The sequence below is a fragment of the Filicampus tigris genome, chromosome 2, assembly GCF_054856515.1.
Source record: "Filicampus tigris isolate MCC_2025a chromosome 2, RoL_Ftig_1.0, whole genome shotgun sequence".
Lineage (NCBI taxonomy): Eukaryota > Metazoa > Chordata > Actinopteri > Syngnathiformes > Syngnathidae > Filicampus > Filicampus tigris.
This window is the reverse complement of record NC_141218.1, coordinates 26,433,896-26,453,423: the sequence shown is the minus strand read 5'-3', so window position 1 is coordinate 26,453,423 and position 19,528 is coordinate 26,433,896. Positions and strand designations below refer to the sequence as shown.

At 42.1% G+C, this 19,528-nt stretch overlaps 1 protein-coding gene across 2 annotated transcripts; it reads right to left on the bottom strand.

The window, feature by feature from the left end:
• Positions 1 to 187: 187 nt before the first annotated feature.
• Positions 188 to 19,477, bottom strand: f8 (coagulation factor VIII, procoagulant component). Of its 2 annotated transcripts, none has more exons than XM_086023627.1 (27): positions 19,243 to 19,477; positions 19,044 to 19,144; positions 17,510 to 17,632; positions 16,288 to 16,500; positions 14,207 to 14,389; positions 14,002 to 14,099; positions 12,970 to 13,090; positions 12,668 to 12,893; positions 12,421 to 12,586; positions 12,209 to 12,296; positions 10,776 to 10,993; positions 10,344 to 10,485; positions 10,056 to 10,265; positions 7,336 to 8,153; positions 7,109 to 7,251; positions 6,404 to 6,569; positions 6,109 to 6,312; positions 4,600 to 4,834; positions 4,321 to 4,503; positions 4,047 to 4,163; positions 3,548 to 3,619; positions 3,304 to 3,389; positions 3,019 to 3,174; positions 2,661 to 2,805; positions 1,861 to 2,003; positions 845 to 1,027; positions 188 to 652 (listed from the first exon to the last, which is right to left on the bottom strand). In XM_086023627.1, exons 1-27 carry the CDS (start codon positions 19,407 to 19,409, stop codon positions 497 to 499), a joined length of 4,863 nt encoding a protein of 1,620 aa, XP_085879753.1. In that variant the 5' UTR covers positions 19,410 to 19,477; the 3' UTR covers positions 188 to 496. The 2 variants fall into 2 exon arrangements, with proteins under 2 accessions (XP_085879753.1, XP_085879754.1); XM_086023628.1 differs by having other exon boundaries at positions 10,776 to 10,987.
• Between the last annotated feature and the right edge of the window lie 51 nt (positions 19,478 to 19,528).

Sequence of the window (19,528 nt, the reverse complement as noted above, 5' to 3'; positions counted from 1 at the left end):
TAGCAGGGAGTTCCTGGCATGGGAGCAGTGAACGTGAATGGAAACCGCCAGAACCCTCCCCCACCTTTCATTTCTGAGTACAATAAAGGCAAAGTGATACACGCACGCGTTTGTGTAAATTATAAATATTGTTTACATTGATTTCCCACTTGAAGCATGCAATGAAGATCAGCGCAACTCTTCAAGATTCATTATATGAAATTTTATCAAAGCGGAAATTTACATCCATTTATACTTTTCTAGTCCATACCTTTCCAACAATATCTAACAATCATTCAAACAGTATACATCCATCATTGTGTGAAATATTTACACAAGCTTACATTCTGAAGATGTTGGCATGTCCCAGGCAAAATACTTTTCGAAAGTAACAACTTTTCTCTCCGTGACTACAACATATCTGTTACACTTCTCGAGCAGGGAAGAATAGATCCAATACCATTTCATTGAGCGCAGAGTAGATGTGCAACTTAAAGGTGCTGTGTGTAACTGCTTGTTAGAGGTCCTGCTGTGTGTTGCAGCCCAGCACTTCCAGACGCAGGGCGATGTCGTTGATCCAGCCACGAGGGTGAATGCGCAAGAAGCGGCCGAACAGGGCCGGCTCAAAAACGGTGAGGGCCTCCTCGTCTGGGTCGTTGTTACCTGTGAAGATCTAAAAAGGAACAGGAAGAAGCCTTGCTTACTTGACACTTCTTGACAGAGATCCAATACAGGCAAATAGAGCAAAAATCAATCAATTGTGCACCTAATGTTGTGGCTGTTACAGGATGGGTTTTTTTCTGTCTTTTGACAGTATAAATGTGGCATGGATGCGTGAGTCCATTATGTGTCCATTTTTTCGTACCATTTCCCTGTGCGAGTCATTCTCCAACACGCTGGTCCACGAGAATCCATCGAGACTGACAGTCACCGAGAACTCTGTGACCATCATCTGTGTCACGAAAGACCGCGCCCCCTGGGTGATGACACCTGTGATGCGCTTGACTGAGATCAGGTCCACTTGCAGCCACTCGTGAGGGTTGTTGTCCTGGGAATTTTGCCACAGAGGATAAAATGAAGATCATTTGAAAGAGGGAAGGAATGGTTCTCTGGACTTTTTGTCTTTGGATTTTGGGTGCGGAAAGTCCCTAATGTAATTTGATCAACTCATAAAAATCACGCGTTAACTTGAAATTGCTCAGCAATGCTGAACGAATGCTGTCACGAGCTGAAATACGGATGAAAGCAGTCAAGCAAGCAGTATGCTGTGATATCATTTTCAGTCAACAGCCAGCACAGGTACAGGACAAAATGGCCACCCGCTGAGGTGGACATTTTTTTTTTTTTTCATATTCCACAAACGCACTATTCATCAGAGTACCATGTTTATTAGTGTAGTAGTGGGGGTGGAAAAACATATCGACGACTTCCACTTTAACAAATATCTGCAACAATTGAAAAGCCACCGTTCTAGTGTTTGTAATAGTTGGCCAGCGGTGTTCGAGTTCACGCCAAGGATTACAAACTTGACATGTGACCTTTTATAACAAGCGCAGTGCAAATCACACCTCGGTTTTGCATTGTGTGAAGATGATAAGTAGGTGAGGGCCTACTTATGTTACCTGCCTGCGCTTTATAACAAATTTACTGCACTGTAAATGAAAAAAAATGCTATGAAATTGGGATGAATCCATTTAGGGGTGCAATGGGTGGAGGTTTTTTTTTTTTGGACTTGTGGTATGCTTTGGACGGTGGACTTAGAAGATGGATGACATGCTTACTAAATGCGAATTTTTGTTCCGCATGTTTTTGCTCTTCTTAATCTTTTATCATATTACCCATTCACATGAGAAGAGGTGAAATGCAACAGAGTTGGTTTACCTTGGGCCTCCAGGCGTTGGTCCTCCCCTCCTGATGGAGGCGGGCGAGGGTGGGGCTCCAATTACGCAGCATTGATGAACGTTGTGAGGAGGCGGTAATGTTAGAAATCAGTCCGCTCTCGAGGCCGAGTGGATGTGAGCAACCTGCACTCACACGCACAAATGTCCAAATGTACGCACGCACATGCACATGCACACACGAGCTACTGTATACCTTGACTTACCACAGATCCGATTCACAATTTTTGTTATTTTTTTAATTTTAAAAAATTGAGATTCAAGCGCTAGATCGGGGCTCTCAAACTTGCGGCCCGGGGGCCAGTTGCGGCCCGGAGAATGATATTTTGCAGCACCTGACTTGACGGCAAACTTTTAATGTTGATGTAACGTTACTTTTTTGCCGTGTTGTTACCCTGGGCAATTAAAAAAAATAAATATATAAACGCCTATGGGCTAGCATAGCCCAGACTCAGGACAGTGTTTGGTGAAATGCAATTCAAATGCAAAACATCACTGCAAAGGATAGTTGTTCGTTATGGTGGCAACATGCATCGATAGACTATACGACAATACGCACATGCATATATTCTTTATCTTTCATCTTTTTCTTGACGTTATTACTGCAGCTTAATGATTCACTTTGGTTTGAAACTCTTTTTCATTTGTGCCTCTATGCACTAAACTGCCCCTTGGTGGGCAAAGCGCACACACCAGAAGGAGCACAGTGGAGTTGCGTGATCATGGAACAAAAATAAGTAAGTCAAGGAACCACCAGGTAAGTATTGTAAAGTTAAAGCTCACTGTTGAGATCGCAGCCCAACAGCTCCAGTCGCAGTGCCGGCCTTCGCACAAAGCTCTCGGGGTAAATCCTGATGTAGCGAGCCACAAATGGAGGGGAGAACTGGTTATGCTTCACTTTGGAGCTGTCCATGTTTCCGTGAAATTTCTAGAACAGCACAAAAATGGTTATAGATTTCAGGAACAACTTGGTTTCACAAGGTCATTGATTGATCGGCAGATCAGATGCAAACAAGAGGTAGACATTGCCAATAAAAACAGGTGCATTCATATTACCCTTATTTCTGAAAAAAATAAAAAACCACTATGGTAGAAAAGCTCTTGATTAAGTGTAAACGATGACATGCCGGGGCGTTCGCACATTTGGCTGACTCATGTTGTTCCCCTGGTAGGGGATCCACGTGTCCTGGTCCAGGCTGTAGGAAACGCCAAACAGTGAGATGTAGTTGTCCCTCAGGCTTGACCTCACTCCCTGCGTCTCAATGCCATGCAGCAGAGTCGGCTTCAGCAGGTCCACCTGATAATACATCAGTGATAATCATTAAAGAGCAAGTGACACTGATATCATTAAACATTCAGTGATTAGGAAGTGCACCGGTCACGGGATATAGCTACTAGAAATCGGTGACAATAGCGCATGTTCAACCTGTATCCAGGGCAGTTTGGTTGTCCCCATCCAAGCATTGATATAACCAGACTGATGCAGCCTTGCCAGTCGGGGCTCCCAACTATCTGGACACATGTGCAAGCATAGTCAGCACCAATTGTAATAATGATCATTAAAGGCACTTGTGCTAATGTGTTCTTATCAATGTACGCCCCAAAATAAGCACAAATAAAAGGTATTATAAAATATTATTTCAATATGTGCAAATAAGCAAATGTTTTACCTATGTGATCTGAAGCAGTGATCTGCCAATCCTGGATGCTTCCGGATTTCATTCCCAGAGGTAGAGTGCAGTCTGCATTAAGAAAATAACAATCGGCCAATATGATAATCTGCTACGTTTTGCTACACACATGCAGACACTCGCCATCCAAAACATCAGGTACTATATTTCAGGTAAGTGAAGTTTACACTTTTGACTGCCACTGTCACTGCATCCTACTGAGTGTGCCGCTCACATTTAGATAACATCACCAAAATATGACAATCACTAATGGAGGGAGGGCACATTTTGTTCTAACGTGACTCGATCCTGGCCTATCATTATTTGTGACCATAATAAGCATTTCAGAATATCCAGTTTTGACAAGTGAAATAACGACAAGTGCACCAACTTGCTGAGTCAAAATGAATTATGGCTTGAATATTTTGGCAGACAAGGCAGTTGAAAAGCAAGGTGCGCATTTGCCACCAACAGTCAACTTTAGTTTGAAGGGTCCCACCTGGATCATAGACCAACAGTTTAGCTCTCATTCCAGCCTGCTGGTAGTCCCCGACAGTGCACTCAACCAGCCATGTGCCGACTGTGGAGGGGATCATCTCCACGGTGCCGAATACACCTAAAGTGTAAGTGCAAATACAAGAGCGGTCTTAAATAATCTCCAGATACAAACTACACTCACAGTATTATTTTCGCAAAGCCATTTCTCATACAGCATTTCTATTGTCAGTCACTAATCTTAGCAGGTATTTGTGTGTCTGTCCGCGCATATTCACCAGGGAAGAGGTTGTAGATGCCCATGCGGTGCGTCTCCTCAGTATGCAGGGTGAAAGGCAATCCATGGAAGTGCACAGCGTGGTACTCTCCATCACTGGCCACATTGAACAGGTGCCACCTGACTCGCTGCCGCTGCGCAACCACCAGACCAGGAAGTGTCTCTGCCACGTAGCCATTTATCGCTATGGATATAAAATATTCAAGTATTGTTAATGATAAATGTATACAAATCAGCAAAAATAGTCAGCTACTGACACCACAAAAACAGCTCTGCCCACCTGCAAATTTATTGCCGGTGTGGTACGAGGGGTCGTCTGGGTTGACCTGGCAGGGAGGGACACAATGCTTCTTAAGGTTCTCCTCCAGATACCAGCTTTTGGTCTCATCAAACGTGTGAAAGAGAAGGCTGAAATCCTGGATCACTGGTCCGACTCCTGAGTTCTCAGCGGTTGGCAGAGTCCCACTCTTACACACGACCAGGGGACCAATCAGACCTGAGTGAAGGTCCCTCTCCTGGCACATAGAGACACAAATATATGCATCTCATATTTATGGAAATTGAACAATTCCAACGCAAGCGATTGTAACAAGCTAGTGCAGCCCAAGTATCCTCTAGTTCTTAATGCATCACTACATTCCTATCCGACAGACTTGACACCTGAGCAGTAAGGTCTGATTGCAAATTTAGTGAATGAGATGTGGTGCAATTACAGACATTCAGGTATTACAGCAAAGAAGCAATTCTGAACATTGCATATTGAACTGTTGGCTGTGGAAATAAGTCCATATCTGCCAATGGGATATTCGTTCGTGATCAAAACACTGTGCCTTTCACGAAAGGCCTATTTCGCTCAAAACTGTTCATAAATCATTGGTGTCAACATGCCAGTTGCGAGCAATCCGTCAAAACTTGTGACATCTGCGGCGTTGTGCCGTGTAATAAAATTGCACATTTCAGAGTGACGTTTTAATGTGTGGGCGGCCGGAGCACACCTGTAAAATAATCATGCTGTCTAAAGAATGTCTTGATTATCTTGAGGTGGATGGATTATCTTAGCGCTCACTAACACAGAAAAATAGACCTTTTTGTAAATGGCTTCGATTTTTGAGCTCAGCTAATTAAAAATGAGCATGAAAACAAAAGTGATGACAGTATTTTTTTCTTGTTAGCTTAAATATTTAAAGTGGAAGTCAACGCAACACAAACTTTTTTTTTTCAAGAATATGTTCTATGCAAGCCGACTAGTTGAAACAGGGCATTCTGATAAATATTGTGTTTGTGGAATGAGTGTTAATTCACTCGTTTATAGCCATTTCTGGGGGCGGCCATTTTGTCTTCTGTCGACTGAAAATGACATAACAACTGCTCACAACGACCAATCACGGCTGAGATTCAGAAAAAAGGTCAGCCGTGATCAGTCATTGTGAGCAGTTGTGATGTCATTTTCAGTCGACAGAAGACAAAATGGCCGCCCCCAGAGATGGCTAAAAACGAGTGCATTTTGCTGCTTAACTTGTATTCCACAAACGCAAAATTAATCAGAATGCCGTGTTTGAACTGGTGGGAACATATTCTTGAAAAAAAAATGTTTGGGTTGACTTCCGCTTTAAAGAAATTGGCTCAGCCATCATGCCTTAGACCTAATAGATACGCACCCCACTCTGAATTTGCACAAATAAATATCCCCTCCCTCAGAAAGTTTCAAGTCTTGAAAATAACGTCGCAACCTTGAATTTTTTCCGACAATCCCTTACGTAGCAATCGAATGGACCATATCTATGCAGACCTTGTCCACCGTGGAGTAATACGCTCCAGCCTTGCAGTCCAATTCCGCTTCGGTGGGACCTTGTTTCTTTGTGATTCTCCAATTATATGTGCGAGCTTCTCCAGGTGGGACATGCTCTCCGGGGAGGGAGACCAACTGAGTACGATCATAAACTCCCTGCAGATGAAATGAGTAGGGCCTGGATGCCTTGTTCTTGAAAATGACCTTGAATAAGGCAGAGGATGTGGACAATGGTCACCATTAGCCGCCATTATTATTTCAGTTCATTGAGTTTCATTAGCTATATTCAACTTACAGTAAGGAGATCATTAACTTCGACTTTGATTAAAGGTCCCATGATTCCCAGGTGTTTGTCAAGCTCTCCTCTTTTGTCAGGCTCCAGAAAGTGTTTGTTAGCGTAGGCCTTAAACACCACCTTCTTGTATTCTGGCAGGAACTTCCTCATTCCACGACGCTTCTCTCTAGAGCAAAGGAAGCATACCGGTTCATTTGTAACATTACTATCGCGATCCAAAAACATTTCATTTCATTCAGGAGATTGTTTTAGTTTCAAGTGAAATCACTTAACAGCATGGCATAATTATAGGTAACGAAGGGGCCAAGGCAAAACTGAGCAAGAGCAGAACGACTGTGATTGAAAGACTATGTTAAATGGCAACATATGAACAAATGAAGAGTTGTAAACTATACTGGCTATATGAAGAGGAGGGAAAAAAAATCCCTCCTACAGCCTAAAAGTGGTACAATCTACCACAAAGCATTCACACAATGTAAAGAAAAGAAAAAGTCATTTAATCCTAATATTAAAACAAAAGACTCTGTTCAAAAAATGCCCCCCAAAATCCACACCTTACAACCACAACATGGTTGTTTTGAAATAAAGGAACCTCATGTGGAGGAAGGAAGTGCAATGGCTGTTTGACAACGTCTTGATCATAAAGCTCAGAAGGTTTTGTGAAGTGACAGTGGGAGTTTATTGGAAATATATATCACTTCCTACCCCGGGTTAATGCGACGAGGGGCTGTCCCGATGCCATAGTCCCATCCGATCTCCTCTGCAGCAATGTAGTAGTGGTGTCTTTTTGTGCTTCTGGAGCGCGGGTCAATTTTTTCTGAGGCAATTACATCCGATGTGTTGTTCTCCTGTACGAACAGCAACAATGTGGGATGAAGTGTTTGGATATGTAATTAAGCGGACACTCCGCATTCCCTGAAAGGCAACATCACCTCTTGGTTGTAGTCGTCATAATCCAAAGACAGTTTGATTCCTGTTGAGTTTTTTGTGGCTGTAGAATTATAGTCCACCCGAAGAGAAGCCACTGTGAGTTCCTCAGAATCACTCTCAATGCGGCTTTCTCTGAACTTTTGGCCCATTTCCAGTGAATTACTTTCTGTTAAAAGATTGTCCTTGTGACCTGGATTTTTATCTGGTAAAATCTCGTTGCTCTCCTCCCCCGTCACATTCATTTCAGGCGGCGTCCTGCTCCTCGGGTTGGCGTTCATCTCGACAACAGTGTCTGTTCCGTTTTCTTTGGTCTCGCCTCCTAACTGCCGTTTGAATTCGTCTTCTCCTGTCTCCGGAGAGCTAAAGTCTTCACGTGTCCAGTTCCCCTCTCCCTGTCTTCTCTGCCTGCTGCTTCCTTCATGTTCAGTCTCATTCAAATCCACCATCCACTCCCCATTTCTCTCAATTTTTTTCAAGACCTCCAGTGGGATTCCTCCCTCGGGTACACTAGTTGCATCTTCTTCCTCCGAAGAAACTGCAGTCACACTCTTCATTTGACAGATTTGGTCTCCTTTCACAGTCCAGCCAATATTGCCGCCAGTGTCATTTTCAGTGGCATTGAAGTTCTTGCACACCCAAATCATTCTTGTATTCTGAGCTCTCATGCTCTTTGGCAGTACGTCCACGCAGTCAAAGTTTTCACTGAAGTCATCATATCGGTCGACCAACGGGTCTCCGTAGTCGCAGGGACAGACTGTGTAGCGAGCGCTCATTCCCCGGCTTTTGAGGCTGCCATCGAAGGCACTGATCTCCCACTCACCTGTGAGAGGAGGCAGGAAGTCGGGAAATACAGTATACAAACAAATACTTCATGCTTTATCATTATCCTCTCCGGGCCGAACGAGCCCTGTGGTTTGGTACATTTGTCAACGTTAAATCTCTAGCCCAAGTTTCATTGCTCAAGACCCGATGCAAGATTTCATTGAGTGGTAGCTGTTCAGCGTAAAGACTTGAGTCCAAGCATTTGAAGGCAGCGGGTTTGACAGCCTCTGCGGATGTAAAGAATGGACCATCAACCAAAATATGGAAGTTGCGACTTTTGTTGCGGTTATCTGGAGAGAAGGCATACTGCTTTCCAGCATTGCTGAGATGCAGCAAATCCTTAAGCGTTCAGATTATATCAGCGTTTGCCTTTTGAATCATTTAAGAAGTCAGATCGTCCACGAACATTCTGTACACGCCACCGGTGGCCTGCATATCCCCAAATAACAATGAAGCCTATACAAGACCCTGACGCCAAGAAATTGGAAATTAAAACCAAATAGTAACCACATGGGTAGATACAATGGCTTGAGAAAGTATTCTGCCTACTTTAGCTTTTAGACCGTTTGCCTTCAGGCTTCAAACAAAGCATATAATATCGGATTTTTCTGTGCAGAATCAATCATAAAGTGGAATGAAATTCATACAATATTTTAAACTTTTTTTAGAGATGAAAAACTGAAGAGTGGGATGTGCAATATCATTTGCCTCTGTATTGTCAGTGCAGCCTATCCACTCCAGAAGTTCCCCGATTTTTTCGGAACGATCCAGACCTAAATGACTGATGATGATAAATCGACTCCACCTGTGTGTGAAGTCTACTCTCAGTGTAAATGCACTTCACCGAGATGGTCTCAAATGTCTGCTAAAAGTACATTAGGGAGCAAACAGCATCATGAACACCAAGGAACACACCAGGCAGGTCCGGGATAAAGTTGTGGAGAAGTTCAAAGCAGGATTATGATATGAAAAGATTTCACAAGCTTTAAACACCTCACAGAGCACCGTTTGATCAAACAGTGAATTGGAGAGAGTATCAGACCTTTGCAAACCTACTAAGACCTGAATCCTGAAATGTGGCAAAAGGTCCATAAGTTCAAAAAGGCTGAATACTTTCGCAAGCCGCTGTAGCTCTTTACTTACAGAGCCAGTGGTTCTTTTAATGAATCTGTAGGAGTCATGTTTGGGATCTTAAGAGTCATGTTTGGGATCTTAGGAGTCATGTTTGGGATCCCCTGGTAACAATAAGTCAGTCATACCAAAGGTTGAATTAACACAGTCAGAGAACTCGACAGAGAGAGACTCTACAAGACACTTTAATCGTAACACCTAGACATGAGCCAATATATGTGCCGTCTACAGGTGTCAAAATCAATCCATTAATTGACAACTAGTCAATTATCAAATTAATTGACAGCTATTTTGACAATCAAGTAATTGTTTAGAGCCATTGTTAAACTTGAAATTGTCCAAATCCTCCGATTTCAGCCTCTCAGCAGTAATGATTCTGTGATTTCTGTATTCTTCATGAAAGCAGACTGATTATCTTTTGGGTGTAATGAAAATAAAGCATTTGCAAACATCTGCTTTTACTTGGCTGAACTAGTAAGTGAAACAGTTTCAAAAAGGTGGCTGAGTACACCATCGATCCCTCTTGCGTGACATTGCTCGATTGTTGTTTAGTTGCTGCTTTGAATCACTAAACAATGCCAAATAAACAACAATAATTGGTGAAATAGTGATATCAAAAGACTCTGCCTTTACAAAGGTATCAATAATGTCACGCAGTGTCAATACTGAGCTTTATTCAGTCGGAATAATCTGCCAGATACAAAATGGATATAATTCGACAGTAGAATAAACCTATTTTAAGGTTTGGATTGATGATTTTATATCATACCTGGCAGCTCCATTTCCATGGTAATGGTCATGCTCGTCATTGGAAAGAGGGTGAGGACGGATTGATGAAGGCCATTATATTTAAAAACGTTTCCAGTGAAGTAGACTGACAGGAAGTCACTCTGGGTGCCCACGTTGGCCACGTGCCAGAAGGTGACTTCAGTCTGACACATGGATAATGGGCGCCCACCGAACATGATGCCATTTATGCCTGGAAGATGAAATACATGCTTTTTTTGGGGGGGGTTCTGCCACAGTGGAGTTGAAATCAAGTGCAGGGCGAACTCACTGTAGATGACATTGGAGTTGTATACTTCAGGGTTTGTGCTTTTGGATGAGTTCTGGTGTTTGTAAATGTTTTCATCCGCATACCAGCTTCTGTTCTCATCGAAGACAGCAAATATAATAGTCCACTCGCGATCAGGTGCCAACTGCATTGGTAGATTGGATGTAAGAAACTTTGATTTCAAATGGCCTCCTTGGGATTCATGTCACGCACACGCGTGGAAAAAAAATGTTGCTACGGCATTGTTATTGAAAGAAAAAGCCACGGTGGTCTCACAGAAATAACTTCAAACTGACAAAAGACAAAAACAAATGACGAAAAGTAACCAATGAAAATCAGACATTGCTTTTGAACCGCTGTAGGTATTTCTTTCATTAGCAGAAGGGTAGCAACAATTTTGTCCACGTGTGTATGAGACAGAGCATCTCATCTCACCAGGTTTCCTTTGGTGTCGATGGCTTTCGACTTGCAGATGAGCAAGGTGCCCACCAGCCCTGAAGCCAGGTCCCTCTCTGGGGACACGGTGCTCCGATACAGCTGTGATAGACATTCGGGGTCGTCCTCCAAGGGCCCGTCATCGGTGGTTAGCTCCCAGACATACACAAAGGTCCCATTTGGGGGCACCTCCATTGAGCGCAAGTCATTTTCTGCAACTTTGACATGCGTTCACATTAGATGGAAAGACCGCACAGCGCGCACTTTAACTTTTTGATGACTACCGACAGTAGACAGTACCGGTCTCAAGTTTGAAAACACTAACTTATGCTTTTTCTTTCTTTCTTTTTTTTCAATTTGATGTATTTCTTGTGTGCAAGGTTTTCAAAAAACACATCAGAGTAACTACTTTGAATGAAGCTCAAATTTGAAAAACAACCTTCTAGTCCTCAAATACAGGTAGGCTTACTGTTTAAACAGTCCACAGACTTGGAACTAGAATAAGTGCAGTGCATAATACTGCTTTTCAAGTTAGTTGCATCACAACTACGGTTGGGCGTCGTTTGAATTTGGCCGATAGTTATGAATTGGGGTCTTCGATTCCATTCCTGTTACTGATGATTCTCGATTCCGATTCTTAGCTAATCAGAGTTATTTTTGGACAAATCATATGAACTTCTCTGTTCTTTAATTTCATAAACTTTTTACTGTTTGGGAACTGTTGAGTTTCTGAAAGGGCTATTTTTAATCAGTATATTAATTTTTCATGAGAGCTTTATTTTTGAGAACCTCAAGAAAATACAACAATGAAAAAGTTACCCAAAGCATGCTACTGAAGATTGATTGATGGGCTAAGCTAGTGTTGCTTATACATGACAAAACTACATTTGAGAGCCAAGCAAGGAAAAGCATCTACATTTGAAATCAACCCCCAGAACTCGTACTAAAGTCACTGACAAGAGACGAATCTGAAGGGCATTTTCGCCATAATTAGTTTTAATCCGTTTTGTAAATGTAAAATGTAGTTTCGTGTAGTTAACTATCTTTTTAAACTCATAATAATTTTTTTTTAACTAAGATGTTTTTGAGTTTTAGTTTTCATTACTTCGTTTGTTTTCATGAACTAAAATAACCTCCATCCAAACTGGCATCATATGTGCACACGCATTCTTGTAAATATATCGTCTGTAATAATTTAACATAAAATCCCATCTTATGATGAAGAATTAGAATTATGACGAGGAGCATACAATCGATATAGTTTTCACACCCTTGTTAAGCAGCTAGGTTTTTGTAACCTAACAATCTTTTTCCACCATTAATGTGACCTACGAGTAACCCATCCAACCCAACTGAAATTTAAAGAACCATTTCTGAGAGGCGAAGGAAAGCGTGCACACTCACCAGTCACCAAGCGCTGCAAAGTGACTTACCATTTCCGGATGTCAGCAGTGGATAAATCTTGGTGAGGTCATTGGGGTAGATATTGAAAGGATGACTGGCCAGGTTTTTGAATGTGATCTGGAGGCAGAATTCAAGCTGGTTATTAAGAATGAAATAAATATGTGAAAACAAGTTGATGACGTTTTTGGAAAACGGCACATACTGGTAATTGTTTCTGACCACTGACGTTTGTCAAACTTACGTGGAAGCGATCAGTGACTTTTCCTTTCAGGAGTGGACCCATCAGCGTCCTGGGTACGTTTTTCCTCCTAGTGAAAGATCTGTCGCTGTACTCCACATAAGCCACCTTTTTATACTTGTAGTTGCGGTGACGAGGGGACTCTGGCATGTCTCCGGACTCCAGCTCACTCATGTCGGAAGAGTAATTCTGGAATTTAGTTCTATGTCCTGTTACCGTCTGCGACTTTCCTCCCCCCTTTGTGTGCTACCTGTCTTTGGCAGTTGTGAGAGGCACGTAGTCCCACGTGATCTCCTCGGCAGCGATGTAATACCTCCTGATTTTGGTCAGCTGTCTCCCTAGTGCTCGTGGCCCCATGGGCTGTAAATTGATGGTGTTGAAGTCGTCCTCCCCATACTCATCGTAGTCGTCGTGTTTAACGTTGCGGAGGTCGGGTCCGGGGCAGGTCTCCACCTTGAACATTGCTCTCATGCCCTCTGGGCGTGGACACCGGCAAAATCACTTCCAGCTCGCATGATGGAGGGACAATTCATGCGAACACTCCTCTCTTACCCATGCGGTGCGCATGTATCTGGCAGCTGATGAGGAAGTCGCCGACGTTGCCGGGCTTCATTTCTCCAGTGACAAAGGTCATGGGGGTCAGCTCCATGGTCACTTTGCGATGTTTCATCACCTGGAAAAGCAAATGCTGATGAAATCCACTTTTACTTAAGTCAAGCAACGTTACCTCTATAAAAATAGACGAAATGTTGCACTACCAGATTGCATTTCCAGACTATATTAAATCAAATGAAATACAAGAGTATGGATCTATTTATATGTGTCTGATGGTGTAGTGGTTTTATTTGCCCAACTTCCGTGCAGGCAGTGTGGGTTGAGCTCCCACTCAGCACAAATGCGAGAGTGAATGCTTCTGTACAAGTCGTGGCCTGTAATTGACAGGAGAGCACTTCAGTGTTTGCGCTTTTGCCGAAAATCATCTGGGATAGGTTCCAACTCCTTACCACCGTAATAAAAATAAAAAAAGTATAGAACATTGATAGATGGATGAATTTATTTCGGTTAATTATTAAAGAAGTATGTTAAACTGAAAAGAAACAAATACATTTAGAGAGTCTGCATTTCTCTGAAAGGGAAATAAGCATTTGCAGTGCACGTCACATAATGGGGCAGCACGGTGAAACAGTGACTTTGTGGTTCCCACGTCTGCTTCAAACGTCTGAGGTTCGGGCTCCGAATTTCGGATCTACCCTTCCTGTACTGAGTCAGCGTTTTTTGTACTCTTGCTTCCTCCCACATTCCAAAAATATGCATATTAGGTTGATTTAAGACTTTAAAATGTCCGTTGCTGTGAGTCTGAATGTGAATCATTCGTTATGCTTTATTAAATATAATGAGATCTTCATTATTTTAATTTACTTTTTTTTTCAGAAGGGAGGGGTTCATTTTGACAATGCCATTATATATTATACACTTTGGGGAAGGCAGAATTTTCAGACCGTTCCCATTTTTTTTTGTTAATTAGATCTTACTAGATGTTTAGATGATAAATAGATTACATGGGGAGAAGATTAAATGCATCACCTTCAGAGTGTGATCCTGGAATTGGATTGAGTGGATTTCTGGGGCAGTACCGATACCAATCATATGCCAAAACACACGTTTTTGGCACATTGTCAAACCTGCATGAGGAAACGCACATACAAATGACAATGTCAAGTGCGTCAATCAGAGCAGCAACACACCACCAGCAACACACTGCGTGTAGCTTCTTTGTGTAGTTGCTCACCAGGCAAAGTGGAGTTGATGTAGCCGTTGATGGTGTGATATTCTTTCCTGCTGTTGCTCCTCTTAAAGTTCTCTCTGCTCCTCCTCTCTCCCACTTCCCCATACCAGCTCTTGCTCTCATCAAACACTGCAAAGAGCAGCACGAACGCAGTATTTCTCCTCTGGTTGTCCTTAATGAATGCACCTGGGGGAACGAGCACAAATAGACATGATGTGAAGAAATGTGTGTAACATGCCTAATTCTTTGATATCATTTCCGTGGAGTTTCAGGTAAATCCAGTAGAAATGGATCCCGTTTTTATCCATCCATCCATTATCACACAAGGGGTCGGAGGCGTGCTGGAGCCTATCCCAGCTGCAGCTGTCTTTGGTCAGCTGGTGGGGGACACCTTGAATCTGTTGCCAGCCAAGCGCTGGGCACAAAAACAAACATTCACACTCACAATCACAATCACACCTAGGGACAATTTAGTGTTCAACTAACCTACCATGCATGTTTTTTTAATGTGGGACGAAAGGCACGGGGACAACATGCAAATTCCACACAGGAAGGCCGGGGCCGGATTCGAACCCACAACCTCTGCACTGTGAGGCGGGTGTCCTAACCAGAGATCATTTTTTAAACCTTCAAAAATAATATACAGTATTGGAGCCTAGATACAATTTAAGGTAATTAATATTTAGATTAAAAAAAAGATTGATGTCCAGTACACAGAATGCTGATTTAAAAAAAAAAGGGTTGTTTATATTATTTACAGATTAAAACATTAAGCATTCATGTTCACACTTATAAATTAACAGTTGACTTAATTGCACTTAACATACTGCATGTATGTGGATAATTTACCGGTAAGATGTAACATTTCATATAGCTTTCATATTAGCGGAGAAAATCTTGTGGCTTTATGATACAATATATGTAGCTAGCTACTTAACGTGCCTTTGAGGCGGAAGGATGTATGTGGTAAATTGTGACCTGTGTGTAATGCAATCAGGCAAAATGGAGTGGAGCCACAGCAGCTTTTTGACCGCAGCATGTCTCTCTTGCTCATTTTCTCAATGAATTACCCAAATTCTTAATTTGTGTTATCTTGGAATATTTTTTGTACCATTGCTTTCATTTTGAAGTAAAGTAAAGCGAGTGAAAGTTTAGTCGGACTTGCCGACGGACGATCTTTTAAAAGTAGAGGCGGACCGGTCTATAGACAGGTGCTATTTTTTTTCCACCCCGGGATAAATGGCGAATGACGGATGACTGACGGGTGCCCTCGCTGCTGACGGATGACGGACGCTCAATTTTTAGTAAAAAACCCAACTCTTCCTTTACACACTATTGACCAATCTAATGTGTTGAAAATGGCTTGCTCTCCTTTCACGATGCAACAAATTTGCCATTTTTGGGGTCTTCCGAAAAATTACTATTTCGGAGCTACAAAGTTTTCGCCCGACGCCAGTGATATGTAGGTTTACTATTGTGTGTTAGTATTATTAGCATTAAGCTAGCAGACTAAAGGCTAAACTATGCTTGTTTTAAACCTTCAACTGTGACTGACATTAAACAGCTTGAGGCCTCTATTTTAAAGAATTGTTCACTATTTGCCAAAATGCTGCTTATCATGAAGTGAGTTGAGTTCACTGTCCCTATACAGCGCTTGTAGCTCAACTTTGCACTCGTAAGCCACATGAAAAAAAATCTAATAAATCGTCCGCACACCGGCTCATATCTCAAAAATTCATCAGTTGGGTCACTCGTATCTCAAGGTAGGACTTGCTTGCTGTCACACCTAGGGGCAATTTAGAGAGTCCAATCAACTTACCATGCATGTTTTTGGAATGTGGGAGGAAACCGGAGTACCCGGAGAAAACCCACGCAGGCACGGGGAGAACATGCAAACTCCACACAGGGAGGCCGGGGCCGGGATCGAACCCACGACCTCTGAACTGTGAGGCGGACGTGCTAACCAGTCGAACACCGCCCGAGTAAGTATTCAATTGAAGATTATTATTATTTCATATTGACATGACAACATGCACTGACAAACAAAAATGGATTGTTACATTCATCCCTGCCATAATACTGACTTGACTGACAGATGAGCAGGGCACCAATAAGTCCAGAGTTGATGTCGCGGACTGGGTCCACTTGGGACGAGTAAGAGTAGGTAAGACACTCGGGGTCATTGATTGTGGGTCCGTCGGCGGCGCTGATATCCCACACATACTTGTGGTATTTCCCGGGAGAGACCGCATCGTCCTCCTTCTCCTTGCCTGCTGTGGAGTCATCATATCCAGCTCCTGTTAGGGGGGTGGGGGGTGCGGGGGCGATGGAACATTAGAAACATTAGAAACAAAAACAATCTTGTTCAAGAGTTCAGATTGCTGGAGGTGGTTTACACAACATTTCAGATAATGATAAAGTCCATTGTGGGATGTTATCCTGTGGCAGGAAGACATGAGCTGCTTTCAGGAAATGACACATGCCACTGTGCTCAGAGGGGGCTATGAACCTTCGGACTATGAGGGAATAAATCTTCAACTCAAGCTGGGATACTGGACAGCATCTTTTGGCTCGTACTTGCAGCTAATAAGTCTGCACGCAGGAGACGATAGCGACTGCTGTTCACGTGTGTGATTTCGGAGAAATGAGGCAACTACTACTAGTATGCAATACTGTAACTTCTCTTGCTTTTCTTCTTCAGTACATATTGCCTTATTGGGGATTTTTTTTTAAACTTACACTTTAAGATTGAGATCAAACCTGTCAAACACAATAAAATATTTAAACTGACATTTTTCTTTGAAATTGCTTTGTACATATATCTTGCTACTGTAGCCTATATGCCAATGCAATGAGCCCCCCCCCCCTCATAGATATTAATTAAAAACAAACAACCCAAAAAAACAACAGGTAATTCCATCAATTTTTATCTAAATGCCTCCAAACTTAGTGGCCTTTGACGTTCTTGGGAAGCCCCTTCCGTCAAAGTTAACAAATCACATTTTGGTGTATCTGAATTTAAAGTGTGTGGTGATGGCTTTCCAGATCTGTAATAATTATTTTTAAAAAGGAGCAACCAAAAGCTAAATACTGTAATCAAAACTTCTACTTTTTCCCCATTTTCAGCGTGATAGGTTTTACATAACATAACTGATTAGGAGCCAAAAAAGATTAAGTCTGGTTTAGGAAGAACAGAATGCTGCATGATGACAAGTTGCTATCACGTTGTGAGCCACAGTACAAAGAAGTACAACAGTTCTTTTGCATAGGACACAACTAGTTGCTTCAATCTGTCTTGTTCAGTACCTTCGGACTGCTTCCAGTATGTTATACCCACTGGGCTGATACTGTAAGGCTGTGATGCCAGGTTTTTGAAGTGAACAATCACCCTTTCACGGGGCTGAGTCACGATCACTGGACCTTGAATACCTGCAAGCATACAACACAAAGAGGAGACTCATAGACCCTCGTTGAGGCATCGGTTAATATCGAAACATGTGTGGGACCTTAAGAGCTCAGAGAAATTTTCTCTGGATCTAAGGCACCACAAGTGTTGTATGATCCTGCATACACTCAACAAATTGCAACCTACTCTGATGAGTGCATCAAATTAAAGTGCACTAATAAACTAACCACCAGAGGGTGCTGGAACTGAACAAAGGGAAGACAATTTGGGCTTTTAAACAGATGTGCTGCTATTAATATCGTAGCATGACAACGAGGACGATATATCGTGGCAATTTTAATATCCCGATCTCATGATATTAAAATTGCCAATATTGTGACATCCCTAATATATTTGCACACGTTTTCTTTATTTTACCGCGTATCCTTGTCAGACCAAACTAGACCTTTTTAAGGGCGGTTTTGGATCTGCCCACAAACTTTGAAGCGTGAAATGTCATTATTGACTTGGTACAATGAAGAAATAGGCGTCAATGGGATTTAAGGTCTCACGACCAGTGTTTCTCAAATTTTATTGAGCCAAGCCACATTTTATACTGGGAAAATGTCACTGCCAAACAAAAATGTCATAAAAAATACACAGTGAAGCAACAATATACTAATCTCAATGTACACTCAAATTGACTTACTCAGTGTGACATTTGGGTCTCTGTGCTTGAATACAAAGCTTTTATACTTACAACAATTGACAAGCATGCTTTTTGGACCAAATAAGTGAAACTGGCTAATTTCCCTTGGTACATCTAATGATCTAACATGTGGCATGGGAGATAACCTAATGTCACTTAATTTATATGAACATTATTACAAATAAGGGACTATGCCGAGAAGGTCAAACAACATTTACACAATGTGTTCGTCTATCTATGCCAGTGACATATAGTGACAGGCAGAAGCACTAAATGCCTCATGTTTGACTTAGATGGCAGAAAGCTACAATAAAGCTGTGCATCCACCTGTTGCCATTCATCAACAGAACAAGTTATGGCTTCCAGCAAATAGATCAGCCTTGTGTTCAATTAAAAAGGCACAGATTACACACTAAGTCAGTCAATTTGTAAGAAAATGAAGATGATCTCATTATTATTTCACTATTCAAAGTTTTTGTGGTATTTTTGTTTGTTGATGGGCGGTGAGATTTTTTTAACAGTAAGTTAGAGTATGTAAAATTGTCTTGGCTCTATAAAGGTTGGAACACAGTGTTGTAAAACAACCCATTTATGATCATAATAACAATTGTCCTACATAATGTACTGATGAGTGAAGCTTCAAGTATTTCAGCATGTTAAATAAAATAAAAATAAATAATAAAATTGTATTGTATCTGCATTGGTTTTTGAAATCCAAGAGAGAAGCATTGAGATTGTCAACAAACCTGTCCAAGGTGGTCTTGGCTTGGGTACAGTGTATGTGGCGTCTGTGTACTCCCTGTAAACTGCCTTGATGTATTTCTGAGGGGTGTCTTTGGACAACCACCTACAATAAGCAAAGTAAAATATGGTGTACAATGAAAATGCTAGAAATCAACTAGTAGCAGACCACTAAAACATTAAACAAACAGAAAATAAATTCACCTTTGGTCAGACGTTGCATCACCATCTCCCTCACTGACATAGTCCCAGCCGATTTCCACAGCAGCAATGAAATGCTCCCTCACAGTAACGTTCCTTGCCCGGCAGACAGCGCACAGCAGCAGCAGAGGCAAAAGTGACACTCCCATCGTCAATGTGCGCACCTGCATGCGCCACAACCACCTGACTCAAAGAGACTGTGCGCCTCACTTAAATGTGAGCTAATATATCAATGTCAGTGGGTGGGATGAAAGGTTGGTTGGGCGAGTGCGTGGGGGTGAGTGTGTGA

Coding starts and splice junctions, on each gene's coding strand:
- f8 (XM_086023627.1), bottom strand. CDS start 19,409: ATGCAGGTGCGCACATTGACGATGGGAGTGTCACTTTTGCCTCTGCTG. Junction 19,145..19,242: donor GATGCAACGTCTGACCAAAG/GTGAATTTATTT, acceptor TGCTTATTGTAG/GTGGTTGTCCAAAGACACCC. Junction 10,266..10,343: donor CAACTCCAATGTCATCTACA/GTGAGTTCGCCC, acceptor TTCATCTTCCAG/GCATAAATGGCATCATGTTC.